General features: G+C 38.0%; 1 protein-coding gene across 1 annotated transcript in view; it reads right to left on the bottom strand.

Moving 5' to 3' along the window:
- The window catches only part of CCDC7 (coiled-coil domain containing 7), a 404,782-nt gene that overhangs the window by 141,166 nt on the left and 246,974 nt on the right, over positions 1-16,642 (bottom strand). Inside the window, exon 25 of the mRNA XM_047741462.1 lies at positions 15,270-15,377. Within this exon, the coding sequence (XP_047597418.1) occupies positions 15,270-15,377 (108 nt within the window). The remainder of the gene's footprint in view (positions 1-15,269; positions 15,378-16,642) is intronic.

Below are 16,642 nucleotides of genomic sequence, written 5' to 3'. Positions count from 1 at the left end.
GATGGATTCCTTTCTCACATTGAGGTCCTTCATCCATTTTGAGTCTATTTTCGTGTGTGGTGTAAGGAAATGATCCAATTTCATTTTTCTGCATGTGGCTGTCCAATTTTCCCAACACCATTTATTGAAGAGGCTGTCTTTTTTCCATTGGACATTCTTTCCTGCTTTGTCGAAGATTAGTTGACCATAGAGTTGAGGATCTATTTCTGGGCTCTCTATTCTGTTCCATTGATCTATGTGTCTGTTTTTGTGCCAGTACCATGCTGTCTTGATGATGACAGCTTTGTAATAGAGCTGGAAGTCCGGAATTGTGATGCCACCAACTTTGGCTTTCTTTTTCAATATTCCTTTGGCTATTCGAGGTCTTTTCTGGTTCCATGTAAATTTTAGGATTATTTGTTCCATTTCTTTGAAAAAAATGGATGGTACTTTGATAGGAATTGCATTAAATGTGTAGATTGCTTTAGGTAGCATAGACATTTTCACAATATTTATTCTTCCAACCCAGGAGCATGGAACATTTTTCCATTTCTTTGTGTCTTCAATTTCTTTCATGAGTACTTTATAGTTTTCTGTGTATAGATTCGTAGTCTCTTTGGTTAGGTTTATTCCTAGGTATCTTATAGTTTTGGGTGCAATTGTAAATGGGATGGACTCCTTAATTTCTCTTTCTTCTGTCTTGTTGTTGGTGTAGAGAAATGCAACTGATTTCTGTGCATTGATTTTATATCCTGACACTTTACAGTATTCCTGTACAAGTTCTAGCAGTTTTGGAGTGGAGGCTTTTGGATTTTCCACATATAGTATCATATCATCTGCGAAGAATGACAGTTTGACTTCTTCTTTGCCGATTTGGATGCCTTTAATTTCCTTTTGTTGTCTGATTGCTGAGGCTAGGACTTCTAGTACTATGTTGAATAGCAGTGGTGATAACGGACATCCCTGCCGTGTTCCTGACCTTAGCGGAAAAGCTTTCAGTTTTTCTCCATTGAGAATGATATTTGCGGTGGTTTGTCATAGATGGCTTTGATAATATTGAGATATGTGCCGTCTATCCCTACACTTTGAAGAGTTTTGATCAGGAAGGGATGCTGTACTTTGTCAAATGCTTTTTCAGCATCTATGGAGAGTATCATATGGTTCTTGTTCTTTCTTTTATTAATGTGTTGTATCACATTGATTGATTTGCGGATGTTGAACCAACCTTGCAGCCCTGGAATAAATCCCACTAGGTCGTGGTGAATAATCCTTTTAATGTACTGTTGAATCCTACTGGCTAGTATTTTGGCGAGAATTTTGCATCTGTGTTCATCAAGGATATTGGTCTGTAGTTCTCTTTTTTGAGGGGATCCTTGTCTGGTTTTGGGATCAAGGTGATGCTGGCCTCATAAAATGAGTTTGGAAGTTTTCCCTCCGTTTCTATTTTTTGGAACAGTTTCAGGAGAATAGGAATTAGTTCTTCTTTAAATGTTTGGTAGAATTCCCCCGGGAAGCCATCTGGCCCTGGGCTTTTGTTTGTTTGGAGATTTTTGATGACTGTTTCAATCTCCTTACTGCTTATGGGTCTGTTCAGGCTTTCTCTTTCTTCCTGGTTCAGTTGTGGTAGTTTATATATCTCTAGGAATGCATCCATTTTTTCCAGATTGTCAAATTTGTTGGCGTAGAGTTGCTCATAGTATGTTCTTATAATTGTCTGTATTTCTTTGGTGTTCGTTGTGATCTCTCCTCTTTCATTCATGATTTTATTTATTTGGGTCCTTTCTCTTTTCTTTTTGAGAAGTCTGGCCAGGGGTTTATCAATCTTATTAATTCTTTCAAAGAACCAGCTCCTAGTTTCGTTGATTTGTTCTATTGTTTTTTTTTTGTTTGTTTGTTTGTTTCTATTTCATTGATTTCTGCTCTGATCTTTATGATTTCTCTTCTCCTGCTGGGTTTAGGGTTTCTTTCTTGTTCTTTCTCCAGCTCCTTTAGGTGTAGGGTTAGGTTGTGTACCTGAGACCTTTCTTGTTTCTTGAGAAAGGCTTGTACCGCTATATATTTTCCTCTCAGGACTGCCTTTGTTGTGTCCCACAGATTTTGAACTGTTGTGTTTTCATTATCATTTGTTTCCATGAATTTTTTCAATTCTTCTTTAATTTCCTGGTTGACCCATTCATTCTTTAGAAGGATGCTGTTTAGTCTCCATGTATTTGGGTTCTTTCCAAATTTCCTCTTGTGATTGAGTTCTAGCTTTAGAGCATTGTGGTCTGAAAATATGCAGGGAATGATCCCAATCTTTTGATACCAGTTGAGACCTGATTTAGGACCGAGGATGTGATCTATTCTGGAGAATGTTCCATGTGCACTAGAGAAGAATGTGTATTCTTTGGGATGAAATGTTCTGAATATATCTGTGATGTCCATCTGGTCCAGTGTGTCACTTAAGGCCTTTATTTCCTTGTTGATCTTTTGCTTGGATGATCTGTCCATTTCAGTGAGGGGGAGTGTTAAAGTCCCCTACTATTATTGTATTATTGTTGATGTGTTTCTTTGATTTTGTTATTAATTGGTTTATATAGTTGGCTGCTCCCACGTTAGGGGCATAGATATTTAAAATGGTTAGATCTTCTTGTTGGACAGATCTTTTGAGTATGATATAGTGTCCTTCCTCATCTCTTATTATAGTCTTTGGCTTAAAATCTAATTGATCTGATATAAGGATTGCCACTCCTGCTTTCTTCTGGTGTCCATTAGCATGGTAAATTCTTTTCCACCCCCCTCACTTTAAATCTGGAGGTGTCTTCGGGTTTAAAATGAGTTTCTTGTAGGCAACATATAGATGGGTTTTGTTTTTTTATCCATTCTGATACCCTGTGTCTTTTGATTGGGGCATTCAGCCCACTATCATTCAGGGTAACTATTGAGAGATATGAATTTAGTGCCGTTGTATTGCCTATAAGGTGACTGTTATTGTATATTGTCTCTGTTCCTTTCTGATCTACTACTTTTAGGGTCTCTCTTTGCTTAGAGGACCCCTTTCAATATTTCCTGTAGAGCTGGTTTGGTATTTGCAAATTCTTTCAGTTTTTGTTTGTCCTGGAAGCTTTTAATCTCTCCTTCTATTTTCAATGATAGCCTAGCTGGATATAGTATTCTTGGCTGCATGTTTTTCTCGTTTAGTGCTCTGAATATATCATGCCAGCTCTTTCTGGCCTGCCAGGTCTCTGTGGCTAAGTCTGCTGCCAATCTAATATTTTTACCATTGTATGTTACAGACTTCTTTTCCCGGGCTGCTTTCAGGATTTTCTCTTTGTCACTAAGACTTGTAAATTTTACTATTAGGTGACGGGGTGTGGACTTATTCTTATTGATTTTGAGGGGGGTTCTCTGAACCTCCTGGATTTTGATGCTTGTTCCCTTTGCCATATTGGGGAAATTCTCTCCAATAATTCTCTCCAATATACCTTCTGCTCCCCTCTCTCTTTCTTCTTCTTCTGGAATCCCAATTATTCTAATGTTGTTTCGTCTTATGGTGTCATTTATCTCTCGAATTCTCCCTTCGTGGTCCAGTAGCTGTTTGTCCCTCTTTTGCTCAGCTTCTTTATTCTCTGTCATTTGGTCTTCTATATTGCTAATTCTGTCTTCTGCCTCATTGATCCTAGCAGTGAGAGCCTCCATTTTTGATGGCACCTCATTAATAGCTTTTTTGATTTCAACTTGGTTAGATTTTAGTTCTTTCATTTCTCCAGAAAGGGCTTTTATATCTCCCGAGAGGGTTTCTCTAATATCTTCCATGCCTTTTTCGAGCTCAGCTAGAACCGTGAGAATCGTCATTCTGAACTCTAGATCTGACATATTACCAATGTCTGTATTGATTAGGTCCCTAGCCTTTGGTACTGCTTCTTGTTCTTTTTTTTGTGGTGAATTTTTCTGCCTTGTCATTTTGTCCAGATAAGAGTATATGAAGGAGCAAGTAAAATACTAAAAGGGTGGCAACAACCCCAGGAAAATATGCTTTAGCCAAATCAGAAGAGATCCCAAATCATGAGGGGGGAGAAAGGGGATAAAAAGGTTCAGAAAGAAAAAAAAATAAAAATAAAAAGAAACTATTAAAAAAAGAAAACCAATAAAGAAAAAATATAAAAAGGAAAAATATATATATATTAGATAAATTAAGTTTAAAAACGTTGAAAAAGGAAACGGTAAAAGTTAAAAAAATTTTAGCAGAAGAAGAGAAAAAAAATTGAAAAAGAGAAAAAAATTAAATTAACTGCAAGACTAAAGAATCATGGGGAGAAAGCCATGCGTTCCGTGCTTTGCTTTTTCCTCCTCTGGAATTCCGCTGCTCTCCTTGGTATTGAAACTGCACTCCTTGGTAGGTGAACTTGGTCTCTGGCTGGGTTTCTTGTTGCTCTTCTGGGGGAGGGGCCTGTTGTAGTGATTCTCAAGTGTCTTTGCCCCAGGCGGAGTTGCACCGCCCTTACCAGGGGCCGCGCTGAGTAATCCGCTCGGGTTTGCTTTCGGGAGCTTTTGTTCCTTGAGCGCTTTCCGTAGAGTTCCGCAGGACGGGAATGAAGACGGCAGCCTCCCAGTCTCCGGCCCGGAAGAGCTGAGAGCCCGGGGCCCCACTCCTCAGTGCGCCCTCAGAGAACAGCGCCCAATTACTCCATCACCCTTCCTCTGGCCACGCTCTGAGCTGACCGAGCTTGCGACGGGTTCAAGGTAACCCCGAGCTTAGAGCTTACTCCTCGGGTCTGTCTCTGTAGCTGGCTTCCCCGTTCTAATACCTGCAAGCTCTGCGACACTCAGACACCCCTGATCCTTCTGTGACCCTGCGGGACCTGAGGCCACGCTCACCCCACCTGGGCTTCACACCGGATAAGCCTCTAGAGTGATGTCCCTCAGCGGAACAGACTTTTAACAGGCCTGATTTTGTGCTCCGTTGCTCCGCTGCTTGCCGGGAGCTGGCCCCTCCCCCCGCGGTCTATCTTCCCGTAGCTTTGGATTCACTTCTCCGCCAGTCCTGCCTTTCAGAAAGTGGTTGATTTTCTGTTTCTAGAATTGCTGTTCTTCTTCTCTTCGATCTCCCGTTGGATTTGTAGGTGTTTGCAATCTTTAGATAAGCTATCTAGCTGATCTCCTGCTACCTGAAGTAGTCTCAGCCTGCTACTTCTCCGCAACTTTAATGTCATTCCACAAGGTTATGACCTGGAAAAAGTCCCACTCCTAGATGGAGAATTATCATTCCACTATATTGATGACATCCTTCTGGTTGGACTAGTCAAAGGCACCACACAAAAAGTACTAGATTCTGCGTGGACTGACTTTCGGCAACACAACTGGGTCATTAATATGGACATAGTACAAGGACCTGTACCCAAGTAAAATCCCTGGACAGGAGCAATATATCTCATTTTAGGAGACAACTGACAAATGCTTATCCCTCTTAGTCCCAACAAATACAAAAAAGGACTGAAATTTTGTAAGGACTGGCAGTCTCATATTCCCCTCCATGGGATCCTGACTGCAACCATCTCTTGAATTACCAAAAAGGCCTGTACATTTGAGTGGATTTCAAACCAACAAAATGTTCTGGAAGTCATAACAGATCTCCTAGGCCTCTCTGACTGCATTTGAGTTACAGGTTTCAGCAACTTCTTTTTACCGGTTGGAATCTTTGGAAGAGGGCAACTGCACAGGAAAATGGACTAATTAGGCTTCTGGACTCCTAATTTCCTAGAGCTGACTGAAAGTTAGAGACCCTTTGAAAGAATTATTGGCCTGTTATTAACTTTGGTGGATACTTAGTGCATGACCCATGTTTGTGGAATAGTATCACAGCCAGTAATACTAACCAAAAATTATGACTACTTTAGATTTTGCTCTCCAGTTATTTTAAGGCATTTATACCTCAGGTCAAAGTTTAAGTTTCTATAAAATACAGATTTATGATTCAAAGAAAAAAACTTTAGATGCAATTAATTAAAAATAATTTAAATTATAATTATTATCCTCACTAGTATATCTTTTCTCTCTAGAACTTATTTGTTTCTTTACTTGTATTTGGGTTTCTGACATTGATTCAAGATTCTTAAACACAAGATTTTCATCTGGTATTTTATCATGAGCTACATAAAAGATATATTGAGGTCACTAAATGAAAAAAGTGGTTTTATTATGAAATCCCTATAATTCCAATTTATAACAACTATACAGCAACATTCTCATTTTTATGAAGTTATAACTAACTACCATAATTCCAGATCTGAAAAGATTTTTGTGAGAAGAGTTTTAACAGGTGTGTGTTGAATCTTTCTCTTTACTTCACTGACATTTCTAGATAATAGAAATTATAGATCATTTATATTGGTCTATTTCTCTTGGGCTATTTATACTTTATAGATCATACAGATTTATATGATCAACCAATGAAAATGCATATGTATAATTTATTAATTATAGCATTATTTGTAATTGTACATTAATGTTGAAACACTGGAGATTGGAAGAATAAGCTAATACATATACTACAAACCACATAAATTATGGTAAATCATGTGGTACAAACAGCTGTATAGAAATGTAAAAGAAATGAAAAAAGATCTCTATAAGCTGACTTGGAGGGATCTCCAGAAGACAGTATTAAGTGAAAAAAAGAGCAGGGCTTGTATGGTACCTTTTAGGTAAGGAAGAAGGGGAAATAAGAAATAAGAAAGAAAGAGAAAATGAATTAGATACTTACCTTTACAAAATGAAACACAAGTGAGGTATTAGAAAACAATGTAGTTGGTTATCTACAAGATGAAAGGGAGAAAACTGGGGACAAAATGATTCTCTTCCAAGTATATCTCTTCAAATACTTTTTACTTTTGGAAGCAGATTCCAGTTCCACATACTTAAAAAATAAAATTAATCACAAAAGAGGAACTACAATTAAAAGTAAATTTAAAGAAATGAACTTACTAAATAACAAAGAAAAAAGCACTGATGTAAATAACTCATTGATGTAATATTCGACATGGATCCTCATTCATAAACAAGAGTGTGAAGGAGAGACTATAAACACATGACAAAATATTTTTAGTAGCCTTATTTTTCTTTCTGTTTTCTTTTTTTTAAAAGAGGCTTTATTTATTTATTTATTTATTTATTTATTTATTTGAGAAAGAGAGAGCCTGAGTAGAGGAAAGGGCAGAGGGAGAACAATAAGCAGGCTCCCCACTGAGCAGGGGGCTCCATCCCAAAGTCAGATGCTTAACCAACTGAGCCATCTAACCACCCCATTGTTCAATATGCTTAATTTTCTATGTGCCTGCAATTCCAAAACAATTTCATAAACATAACAAGATGAGCAAATGAGTAAATATGTTATGTTATTCACAGTCAAGATTTACACAGTGAAAGAAGACATACACATGAAAGGGAGGAAGGCAAGACAAGACAAGACTCTGAGGGGATAAACTAGAATTGAAGGCTTCCAAGATTTATCATAAATTCTAAATATGTCTATGCTTATTTACATGCACAGGTATACATATGCAGGCATAAGTGTACAAATATATATGTTTACATATAAGTATATGTGAATACACATAAGGAATCTGACTCTAGGCCAAACCTTATGTGTGTTGTATCAGACACAAACACAAATGATTATAAAGGCATTACCTGGCAGTTAGCATGAGGGAATGAACATTCTCAACCCACAAATGACTTGATACACAACCAGTCATGGTCCCAACTCCCTCATCCCTCAAGCTCTTGCCCATAGTGCATTGTTACCCCAGCTGCTTTCAGTTGGAGGCTTCTTTATGGGGGCAGGGAGGAGGGGCTTGCCTTAAGTGTTGTATTGTTTAGGCACTGCCTCTGCCTAGACCACCTCACTGGGTGGCACTTGAAGAAATTTTTCTCAGTTTCACTTCAGTAGTAGGGTTTTTCTATTTCTAGTCCTGCCACCCCTATCTCCCAAGAACATAGGATCCATAAAACATCAAGAGATTTTTCTTTGGGGATCCTTCAGCTGTGAGATGATCTTCCCCTTTATCTCATATCAGTTTGCACTGATACATCTAACGCTTACCCACTGCTGTTTCAGAGGAAAAATAATCTTGTTAAATTTAGTTAAGTAAAAGAGCAGAGTGTTGGGCTTCCTCTACAGAAAATCTTCTTCAGGAAGCCTTGACAGCAGCTATACTGGCTGAAGAGGTTACAAAACATGAAGGATAAAAAGAGAAAATATATGAGACTGGGTATGGTTTTGGCTCTGATGGGATGGCCCACTTGTGATGAGTACCTTGTCACTGAAAACAATGTTTGGATCACCATTATAGAAGAGACAGTGTCCCATGAACCCACACTAGTGGTCCTAGTGTCTACACTGGTGGAGTGAGGATAGTACATGATAAAATTTTTTTAACAGATTTTATTTATTTGAGAGATAGAAAGAGCATGAGTTGGAGGAGAGGCAGAGGAAGAAAAAGAAGTAGACTCTCCACTGAGCAGGAACCTGATGCAGGGCGCTCAATCCCAGGACCCCAGGATCATGACCTGAGCTGAAGGCAGATGCTTAACTGACTGAGCCACCCATGTGACCCAGTACATGATAACATTTTTAAACAAACTCAGATTTCTCAGTTAATTGTGCTACCCTTATTGGATATTAAGCTCTATTAAACTTCTTCATAAGGTCAGGTCATTGGGCACTATACAATCTGAATATTAACTGATAAAATATTAGATGAAAAAAAAAAGCTACTGCCAAGGTAGCAATGATTGACTGAAAGTGAAAGCAATGTAAAAATAGTAATCAGTCACCTACTCCTGGATAATCTGGGCCAAGGCTTTCTCAAAGAGATCTGTGAGTGGATATCCAATAGTGAGGTGCCAAAGAAGTAGGTTTATGGGTTCTGTACCATGGCACTAATGGACTGATAGTGGTCCCTGGGATGACCAAAAGGCAGCTGAACTAGGTTCCACAAGCTTATGGCCCCTATGACTAATAGAAATTCTACTGCCCAGCTCTTTCCACTGAATCTTGACATGAATCCTACAGCCTATCAACTTTTATCAAGAACTCTCTTGTTTTCAGAAATGAACAAGACTATGCATTAGACCAGGTACCTGTCCATTTATCCTCAGTGGAAACATAAAGACATATGCTATGGTCAGAATTTAATGGGGAAGTGTGTTTCTTGGGCTTTTGGGTACTGGTACTATGTGACTGTGGTCTTCACAACTTCTGATACCAAGATAAAGAGGAAACACATAACATTTGCTATGTAAGTGAAAGGGATCTAGGCAAGGATTTCATTGGGTCTGAGGCCATTCCCATGGGACTCTTACCCAGATCCAACTATGGAGATTTCCCTTTGGATCACTGCAAACTTCCACTGTTATGGCCCTATTCATATACATATTATTAGTATGGGTGAATTGTCAGTGTGAACCCCCACTTTGTACTAATTCCTCAGCCCTGATAGAAATTTCTGCAGTTAACTACATTTTAGTTGACATATGGAATATTATGAACTTATCCAATTACCAATGGCTGTGTCTTTGTCTCCCAAAACACCTGCATGGGGAAGAAAAGTTTATAGCTGCCCTAATTACTGAGCTGAATGAATTGAAACTTCTCCATGAGACTATTTAACTATTCAATAATTCAGTCAACCTGTACTCACAACTTTGGGTACATAGAGACTAAACTGCTCTATGCAGCTTAATGTTGTAGTACAGCACTTACACCTATGGTACTCGACACTGACAGTGCTAAAGTCTATGTCCAATCTTGAGGGAACTTGAGATGCAGCAATTGATATTATGAATGTCCTTTTCAGCATCCCTTTTTAAATAGATGATCCTGATCAGTATATCCTGTTGTGGATTGTGTTACTATATTCTGTACTTCCACAATGCTGCCAAAATTCTCTGAATATCTGTCATCAATGCAAAAGTGATGACATGAAAAAAGCCCCACTCTTGGAGAAAGCAATAGACCTCCACTCTAGTGATGACATCAACTAACATGGGCACAACTAAACAAATACTGGTTGCCCTACAGACCCACACATGGCAACTCAGTGGGGTCAGTATTACAGGCAAGGTACAGTTACCTAGTACACTAATAAAATTCCTCAACATGCTTTGTAAGGGGTATAACATCTCATTCCAGAAGAGAGTGTCACGCTTTGGCCCACTCGACTTCAACAAATGAAAGCCCAGCAATTAATAGGACAATTGAGTTATTTACACTCTCATATTCCCCATGTAGGGTCTATGATGGCATAGACCCTATGGGGAATAGGGTCTGTGGGGTAAGTAGAAGGGATACTTCCTTTCAGTGGGGCCATGACCAAGAGGATGCCACAAAGGCCTTCCAACAGGCCACCAGGCTGCCCTTCCCTGGGCCCTCTAATCTATATCAGCTCTTTGATTTACAGAACTTAGCAACATCTCTATTCACTGAAAGAAGGTAGGCAGAAGCCAGATACAGGTCAGAAGCACCCCCTTGGGCTTCTAAACCCATATCTCCAAGAGTCAGATGAAAGGTACACATTCTTTCAGAGACACTTAGTGGCCAGTTACAGGGCCTTAATGGATACTGAATGGTGGCTCTATAACTACAAAGTAACCGTGGGACAAGAAATACCAACCAAAGTCTATGAATTCTTCTGGATTTGTCCTCTAGTTCTCTTTAGGTACTTAAATTGTAGGTCAAGGTATGATTTCTATAAATCAAATATATATTTATATATATTTATGAACTAAAAAAAAAAAATCTTCCAATGAGTTTTATTTAAGGTTATCTATAAGTCCCTGCCTTAGAGGAGGCAAGATGATAAAAGATTAGGGGATCTTGTTTCATCTGGTCCTTTGAATTTAGCTAGATAACTATCAAATCATTCTAAACACTCATGAATTCAACCTTAGATGTAAGAAAATAATGTATGGAACTCTACAAGTAGAAAAGCAACCACTTTTTGCAAGGTAAGAGGTACGGATAAGTGAATCTGAGGGGATATTTTGGAAAATAAATGGAAGGAAGAAGGAACCTCAATAAGCTGGCTACCACTCTATAGGCCTGGAGAACAAAACCGGAACCCCTGAAATCTGCTCCAGGGAGAGGCAATTCCTGCCTTAAAGGTGCTTAGGTGGTGAAAGAGGGCAGAATTCTAGGTGGAAGAACATGGTCTCAGAATCCCTGGAGTCATAGAGGAATGGGGGTGCCTGAGCCAGTAGAGTTCCCAAGCATTGGAGCGAGCAAACTGGTTACACTCAGCGAACCAGGAGGCAGGTCTTAGCTTGGTTCACCATAAACTGCAAGCCAACACAGCCACAGTCCTTGTGGGGACCCTGCAAAGGACAGGAAAGCAGGGAACTTTCACCCTCCCTTGAGATGGGGGTAGTGAGTACACACACAATGGTGAGACAGCTCTTAGTGCAGGAGTTCTGCAAAAAACAGGAATGTGGAAACCCTCCACCTTCCCCTCAGGAAAAGACTCAAATGCATAAGATAAAATTAAACCTAAAGGAGCTGGAGAATGAAGAGCAAATAACCTAATCCAGACAGAAGGGAAATAATAAAGATTAGAGCAGAAATCAATGAAATAGAAACTGAAAGAACAGTAGAACAGATCAATGAAACTATAAGCTGGTTCTATGGAAGAATTAAAATTGATAACCCCCTAGCCAGACTTATCAAAGAGAAAAGAGAAAGGGCCCAAATTAATAATATCATGAATGAAAGAGGAGAAATCATGACCAACACCATGGAAATACAATCAATTTTAAGAACATATTATGAGCAACTATATGTCAACAAATTAGGCGATCTGGAAGAAATTGCCTAATTGCACCCCTGGAAACTTACAAACTAGCAAGACTGAACCAGGAAGAAATAGAAGATCTCACCAGGTGTGGTGCATAAACAATGAATTCTGGAACAATGAAAAGAAAAAAAGAAAGAAAGAAAGAAATAGAAGATCTTAACAGACCCACAGCCAGCAAGGAAATTAAAGCAGTAATCAAAACCTCCCTCCTCCACACAAAAAAGGAGTCCAGGGCCAGATGAATTTCCAGGGGAATTCTACCAAACATTTAAAGAATTAATACCTATTCTTCTGAAGGTGTTTAAAAAAATAGAAATGGAAGGAAAACTTCCATACTCTATCTATGAAGCCAGATTACCTTGATCACAAAACCAGACAAAGGAGAAAGGAGAATTAGAGACCAATATCCCTGTTGAACAGGGATGCCAAAATTCTCACCAAGATACTAGTCAACAGGATCCAACATTACATGAAAAGGTTTATTTGCCATGACCAACTGGGATTTATTTCTGGACTGTTAAGTGTGGATAAACATTTACTAATCAATTAACATGATACATCACATTAATAAAAGAAAAGACAAGAATTATATAATCCTTTCAACTGATGCAGAAAAAACATTTGACAAAATTACAGTATCCTTTCTTGGATGCTGTAACTCTCCACAGAATAGTGACAGAGGGAGTAACCTTAATATCATAAAAACAATCTACCGAAAGCTCACAGCAAATACCATTCTTCATGGAGAAAATTTGAGATATTTTCTCCTAATATCAGGAACATGACAGGGATGCCCACTCTCACCACTGTTGTTCAACATAATACTAGAAGTCCTAGCCTCAGCAAGCAGACAAGAAGAAGAAATAAAAGGCATTCAGATCAGCAAAGAAGAAATCAAACTTTCAACTAACATGATAAATCACATTAATAAAGAAAAGGATGAGAACCATATGATCTTCTCAATAGGTGCAGGAAAAGCATTTGACAAAATACAGCATCCTTTCCTGATTAAAACTCTTCACAGTACAGGGATAGATGGAACATATCTCAGTATCATAAAAACCACCTGTGAAAAACCCACAGCAAAAATCATTCTCAATGGGGAAAAACTGAGATGTGCACTGCACTCTCACCATTATTGTTCAGCATTAATAGAAGTCCTAGCTTTAGCAATCAGACAACAAAAAGAAATACAAGGCATTCAAATTGGCAAAAAAGAAGTCAAACTTTCTCTCTTCACAGATAACATGATACTTTATGTGGAAAACCCAAAAGACTCCACCTTAAATTACTAGAACTCATACAACAATTTGGCAATATGGCAGGATACAAAATCAATACTCAGAAATAGTAGCATTTCTATAAACTAACAATGACACAGAAGAAAGATAAATTAATGAATCTATTCCATTTACAATAGTACCAAAACCCATAAGATAACTAAGAATAAACTTGACCGAAGAGGTAAAGGATCTATATTCTAGAAACTACAGAACACTTATGAAAGAAATGGAGGAAGACACAAAGAGATAGAAAAACATTCCATGCTCATGGATTGGAAAAATAAACATTGTTAAAATGTCTATGCAGTTGGAAGGGGAGGTGAACCATGAGAGACTATGGACTCTGAAAAACAATCTGAGGGTCCTAAGGGGCGGGGTGGGAGGTTGAGGGAACCAGGTGGTAGGTATTGGAGAGGGCACATATTGCATGGAGCACTGAGTGTGGTGCAAAAACAATGAATACTGATACGCTGAAAATATATTTAAAAAATTTTTTAAAAATGTCTATGCAGCTCAGAGCAATCTACACTTTGAAGGCACGCCCTATCAAAATACCATTAACACTTTTCACAGAGCTGGAACAAACAATTCTAAAATTTGTATGCATCCAGAAAAGAATCTGAATAGGGGAATGTTGAAAAAGAAAACCAAAGATGGTGGCATCACAATGCTGACTTCAAGCTATATTACAAAGCTGTAATCATCAAGACAGCATGCTATTGACACAAAAACAGAAACATAAATCAATGGAACAGAATAGTGAGCCCAGAGATGGACCCTCAACTCTATGGTCAACTAATCTTCAACAAAGCAGGAAAGAACATCCAATGGAAAAAAGACAATCTCTTCAATAAATGGTGCTGGGAAAGTTGGACAGCCATATGCAGAAAAATGAAGCTGGACCATTCTCATACACCATACACAAAGATAAACCAAAATGGATGAAAGTCCTCACTGTGATAAAGGAATCCATCAAAATCCTAGAGAAGAACATAGTAACTCTTTGACACTGGCCATAGCAACTTCTGTCAAGACATGTCTCTAAAGGCAAGGAAAACAAAAGCAAAAATGAAATTTGGGACTCCATCAAGAGAAAAAGCTTCTGCACAGCAAAGGGAACAGTCAACAAAACCAGGAGGCAACCCATGGAAAGGGAGAAGATATTTACAAATGACATTACAGATAAAGGACTCATATCCAAGATCTATAGAACTTCTCAAACTCAACACCCAAAAAACCCAGAAAGTCCTGTAAAGAAATGGGCAGAAGATATGAACAGAGACTTCTCCAAAGAAGACTTACAAATGGCTAACAGACACATGAGAAATGTTCATCACTAGCCATCAGGGAAATACAAATCAAAACCACAATGAGATACCACCTTACACCTGTCTGGATCACTAAAATTAACAAGACAGGCAACAACAAATGTTGGCAAGGATATGGATAAAGGAGAACCCTCTTATACTGTTGGTGGGAACACAAGCTGGTATAGCCACATTGAAAACCAGTATGGAGGTTCCTCAAGACATTAAAAATAGAGCTACCCTATGACCCAGCAATTACACTACTAGGGATTTACCCCGAGATACAAATGTGATCCAAAGGGGCACCTGCACCCCAATGTTCATAGTAGCAATCTCCACAATAGCCAAACTATGGAAGGAACCGAGATGTCCTTCAACATGGACATCTCGTTGATGAATGGATAAAGAAGATGTGGTTCATACATATAATGGAATATTACTCAGCCATCAGAAAGGTTGAATACTTACCATTTACACTGACGTGAATGAAACTGGAAGATATTATGTTGAGTGGAATAAGCCAGTCAGAAAAAGACAATTACCATATGGTTTCACTCATATGTGGAATATAAGAAACAGCACAGAGGATCATAGGGTAAGGGAGGAAAAACTGAATGGGAAGTCATTAGAGAGGGTGAAAAACCATGAAAGACTCAACTATAAGGGACAAACTGAGGGTTGCTGGAGGGGAGGTTGGTGGAGTGATGAGGTAATTTGGTGATGGGCATTAAGGAGGGCACATGATGTGATGAGCAGTGGGTGTTATATGCAACTGAGAAATAATTGAACACTTCATCTGACACAAGTATATACTGTATGTTGGATAATTGAATTTATATTTTTAAAAAGTTATCTACAATTACTATACTTACTACTGACTCTTTCCCCTTTAGAAGTTCTTTTTTTCTTTACTTGCAGATGGGTTTTTGACATTGAATCTTGAGGCTCAAGCATAAAATTTTCTGGTACTTTATTGTGAGCTACATAAAGAGTGACATTTAGTTCAATAAATGGAAAAACAAATATATTGTGAGATTCTATACTTTCAAATTATTGAAAAATGTATAGAAATATTTTCTTATATTTTTAAAAAGTTGTAAGTAAATTATCTTAATTCTAGATCCAATATGAAAATAGTAAGAAGAGTTTTAATGGATATATATCGAAAGTATCTCATTATTTTATTAATATTCATAGTTCTCAAATGTTTAAATTTAGTTTCTAGTTTTCTTAATACTTTATATTAAAACACAATTATAGACCAAGCAATGAGAATATGTATGTACAAGTTTATTCATTACAGCATATTTGTAATTGCAAAATGCTCAAAATCACATAAATGTACAAACATAGGAGATTAGTTTGATAAGCTAAAGTATATAGTATAAACTATGGTAATATTGATTATGGTATATAATATGGTCCAAACAACTGTACATGCAATTATAAAAGGAAAGAAAAAAGGATCTCATCAAATTGGGAGTAATTTCTAGGTTATAATGTTAAGTGGATTAAAAAACTGATAGAGAATTAAATGTGGGTTTTATTCTAAAAAAAACTGATAGGTTATCTAGTGAATTCTCTTTTAATAAAGAACAGAAAGAAAATTTTAATGTATATACCTTTATAAAATGAAACATGAGAGATAAATGAGGAAAAAAGACAGGGTTTTTTTCCAAAGTCATTGTAAACCATGCTTGCTGAATTGCACTAAACTACTGTTAGTCTAAGAATATCCCTAGCACTAATGAACAACCTATGATGTAGTAAATTTCTGAGGCCCATTTTTAACGAACCTTCAAAATTGCTTTTCCAGTGAGCTCAAGAGGTAATATAATATGGGGTAGTTTGCCTTAATCATTAAGGAGGTAACTTGTGAAACTTAGTGAGGGAATACATCACAACAGAGCCACTCATTCAGAGTGCCCTCACAGTGGTCACTTGCTCAAGGAAGACAAGGAAGCGGGGTAAGGCAATAAGATGAATACCAGATACACTCCTTTCTCAGGTTTGGCCCACCCATGTTAAGCATCCTAACACCAAAAATGTTGTTTGGACCACCTTTATAGCCACCTACAAGATGTCCAATTAGCCACTTTGATGGCCCTTTTGTTAAACAATGGGGAGCAAGAGCAGTAAGTAGGTAATGATACTGTTAACTAGCCTCAGATTTACAGGGTCATTTGTGCCATATTTGCTGGTTTCTAGCTCCATTAAACCTCCTTATGAAGTTATATCTGTTGGC

This window comes from Lutra lutra, chromosome 8, assembly GCF_902655055.1.
Source record: "Lutra lutra chromosome 8, mLutLut1.2, whole genome shotgun sequence".
NCBI classification, from domain to species: Eukaryota; Metazoa; Chordata; class Mammalia; order Carnivora; family Mustelidae; genus Lutra; species Lutra lutra.
Note: the sequence above shows the minus strand (reverse complement) of the source record. Positions and strands in the feature narration are given on the sequence as shown.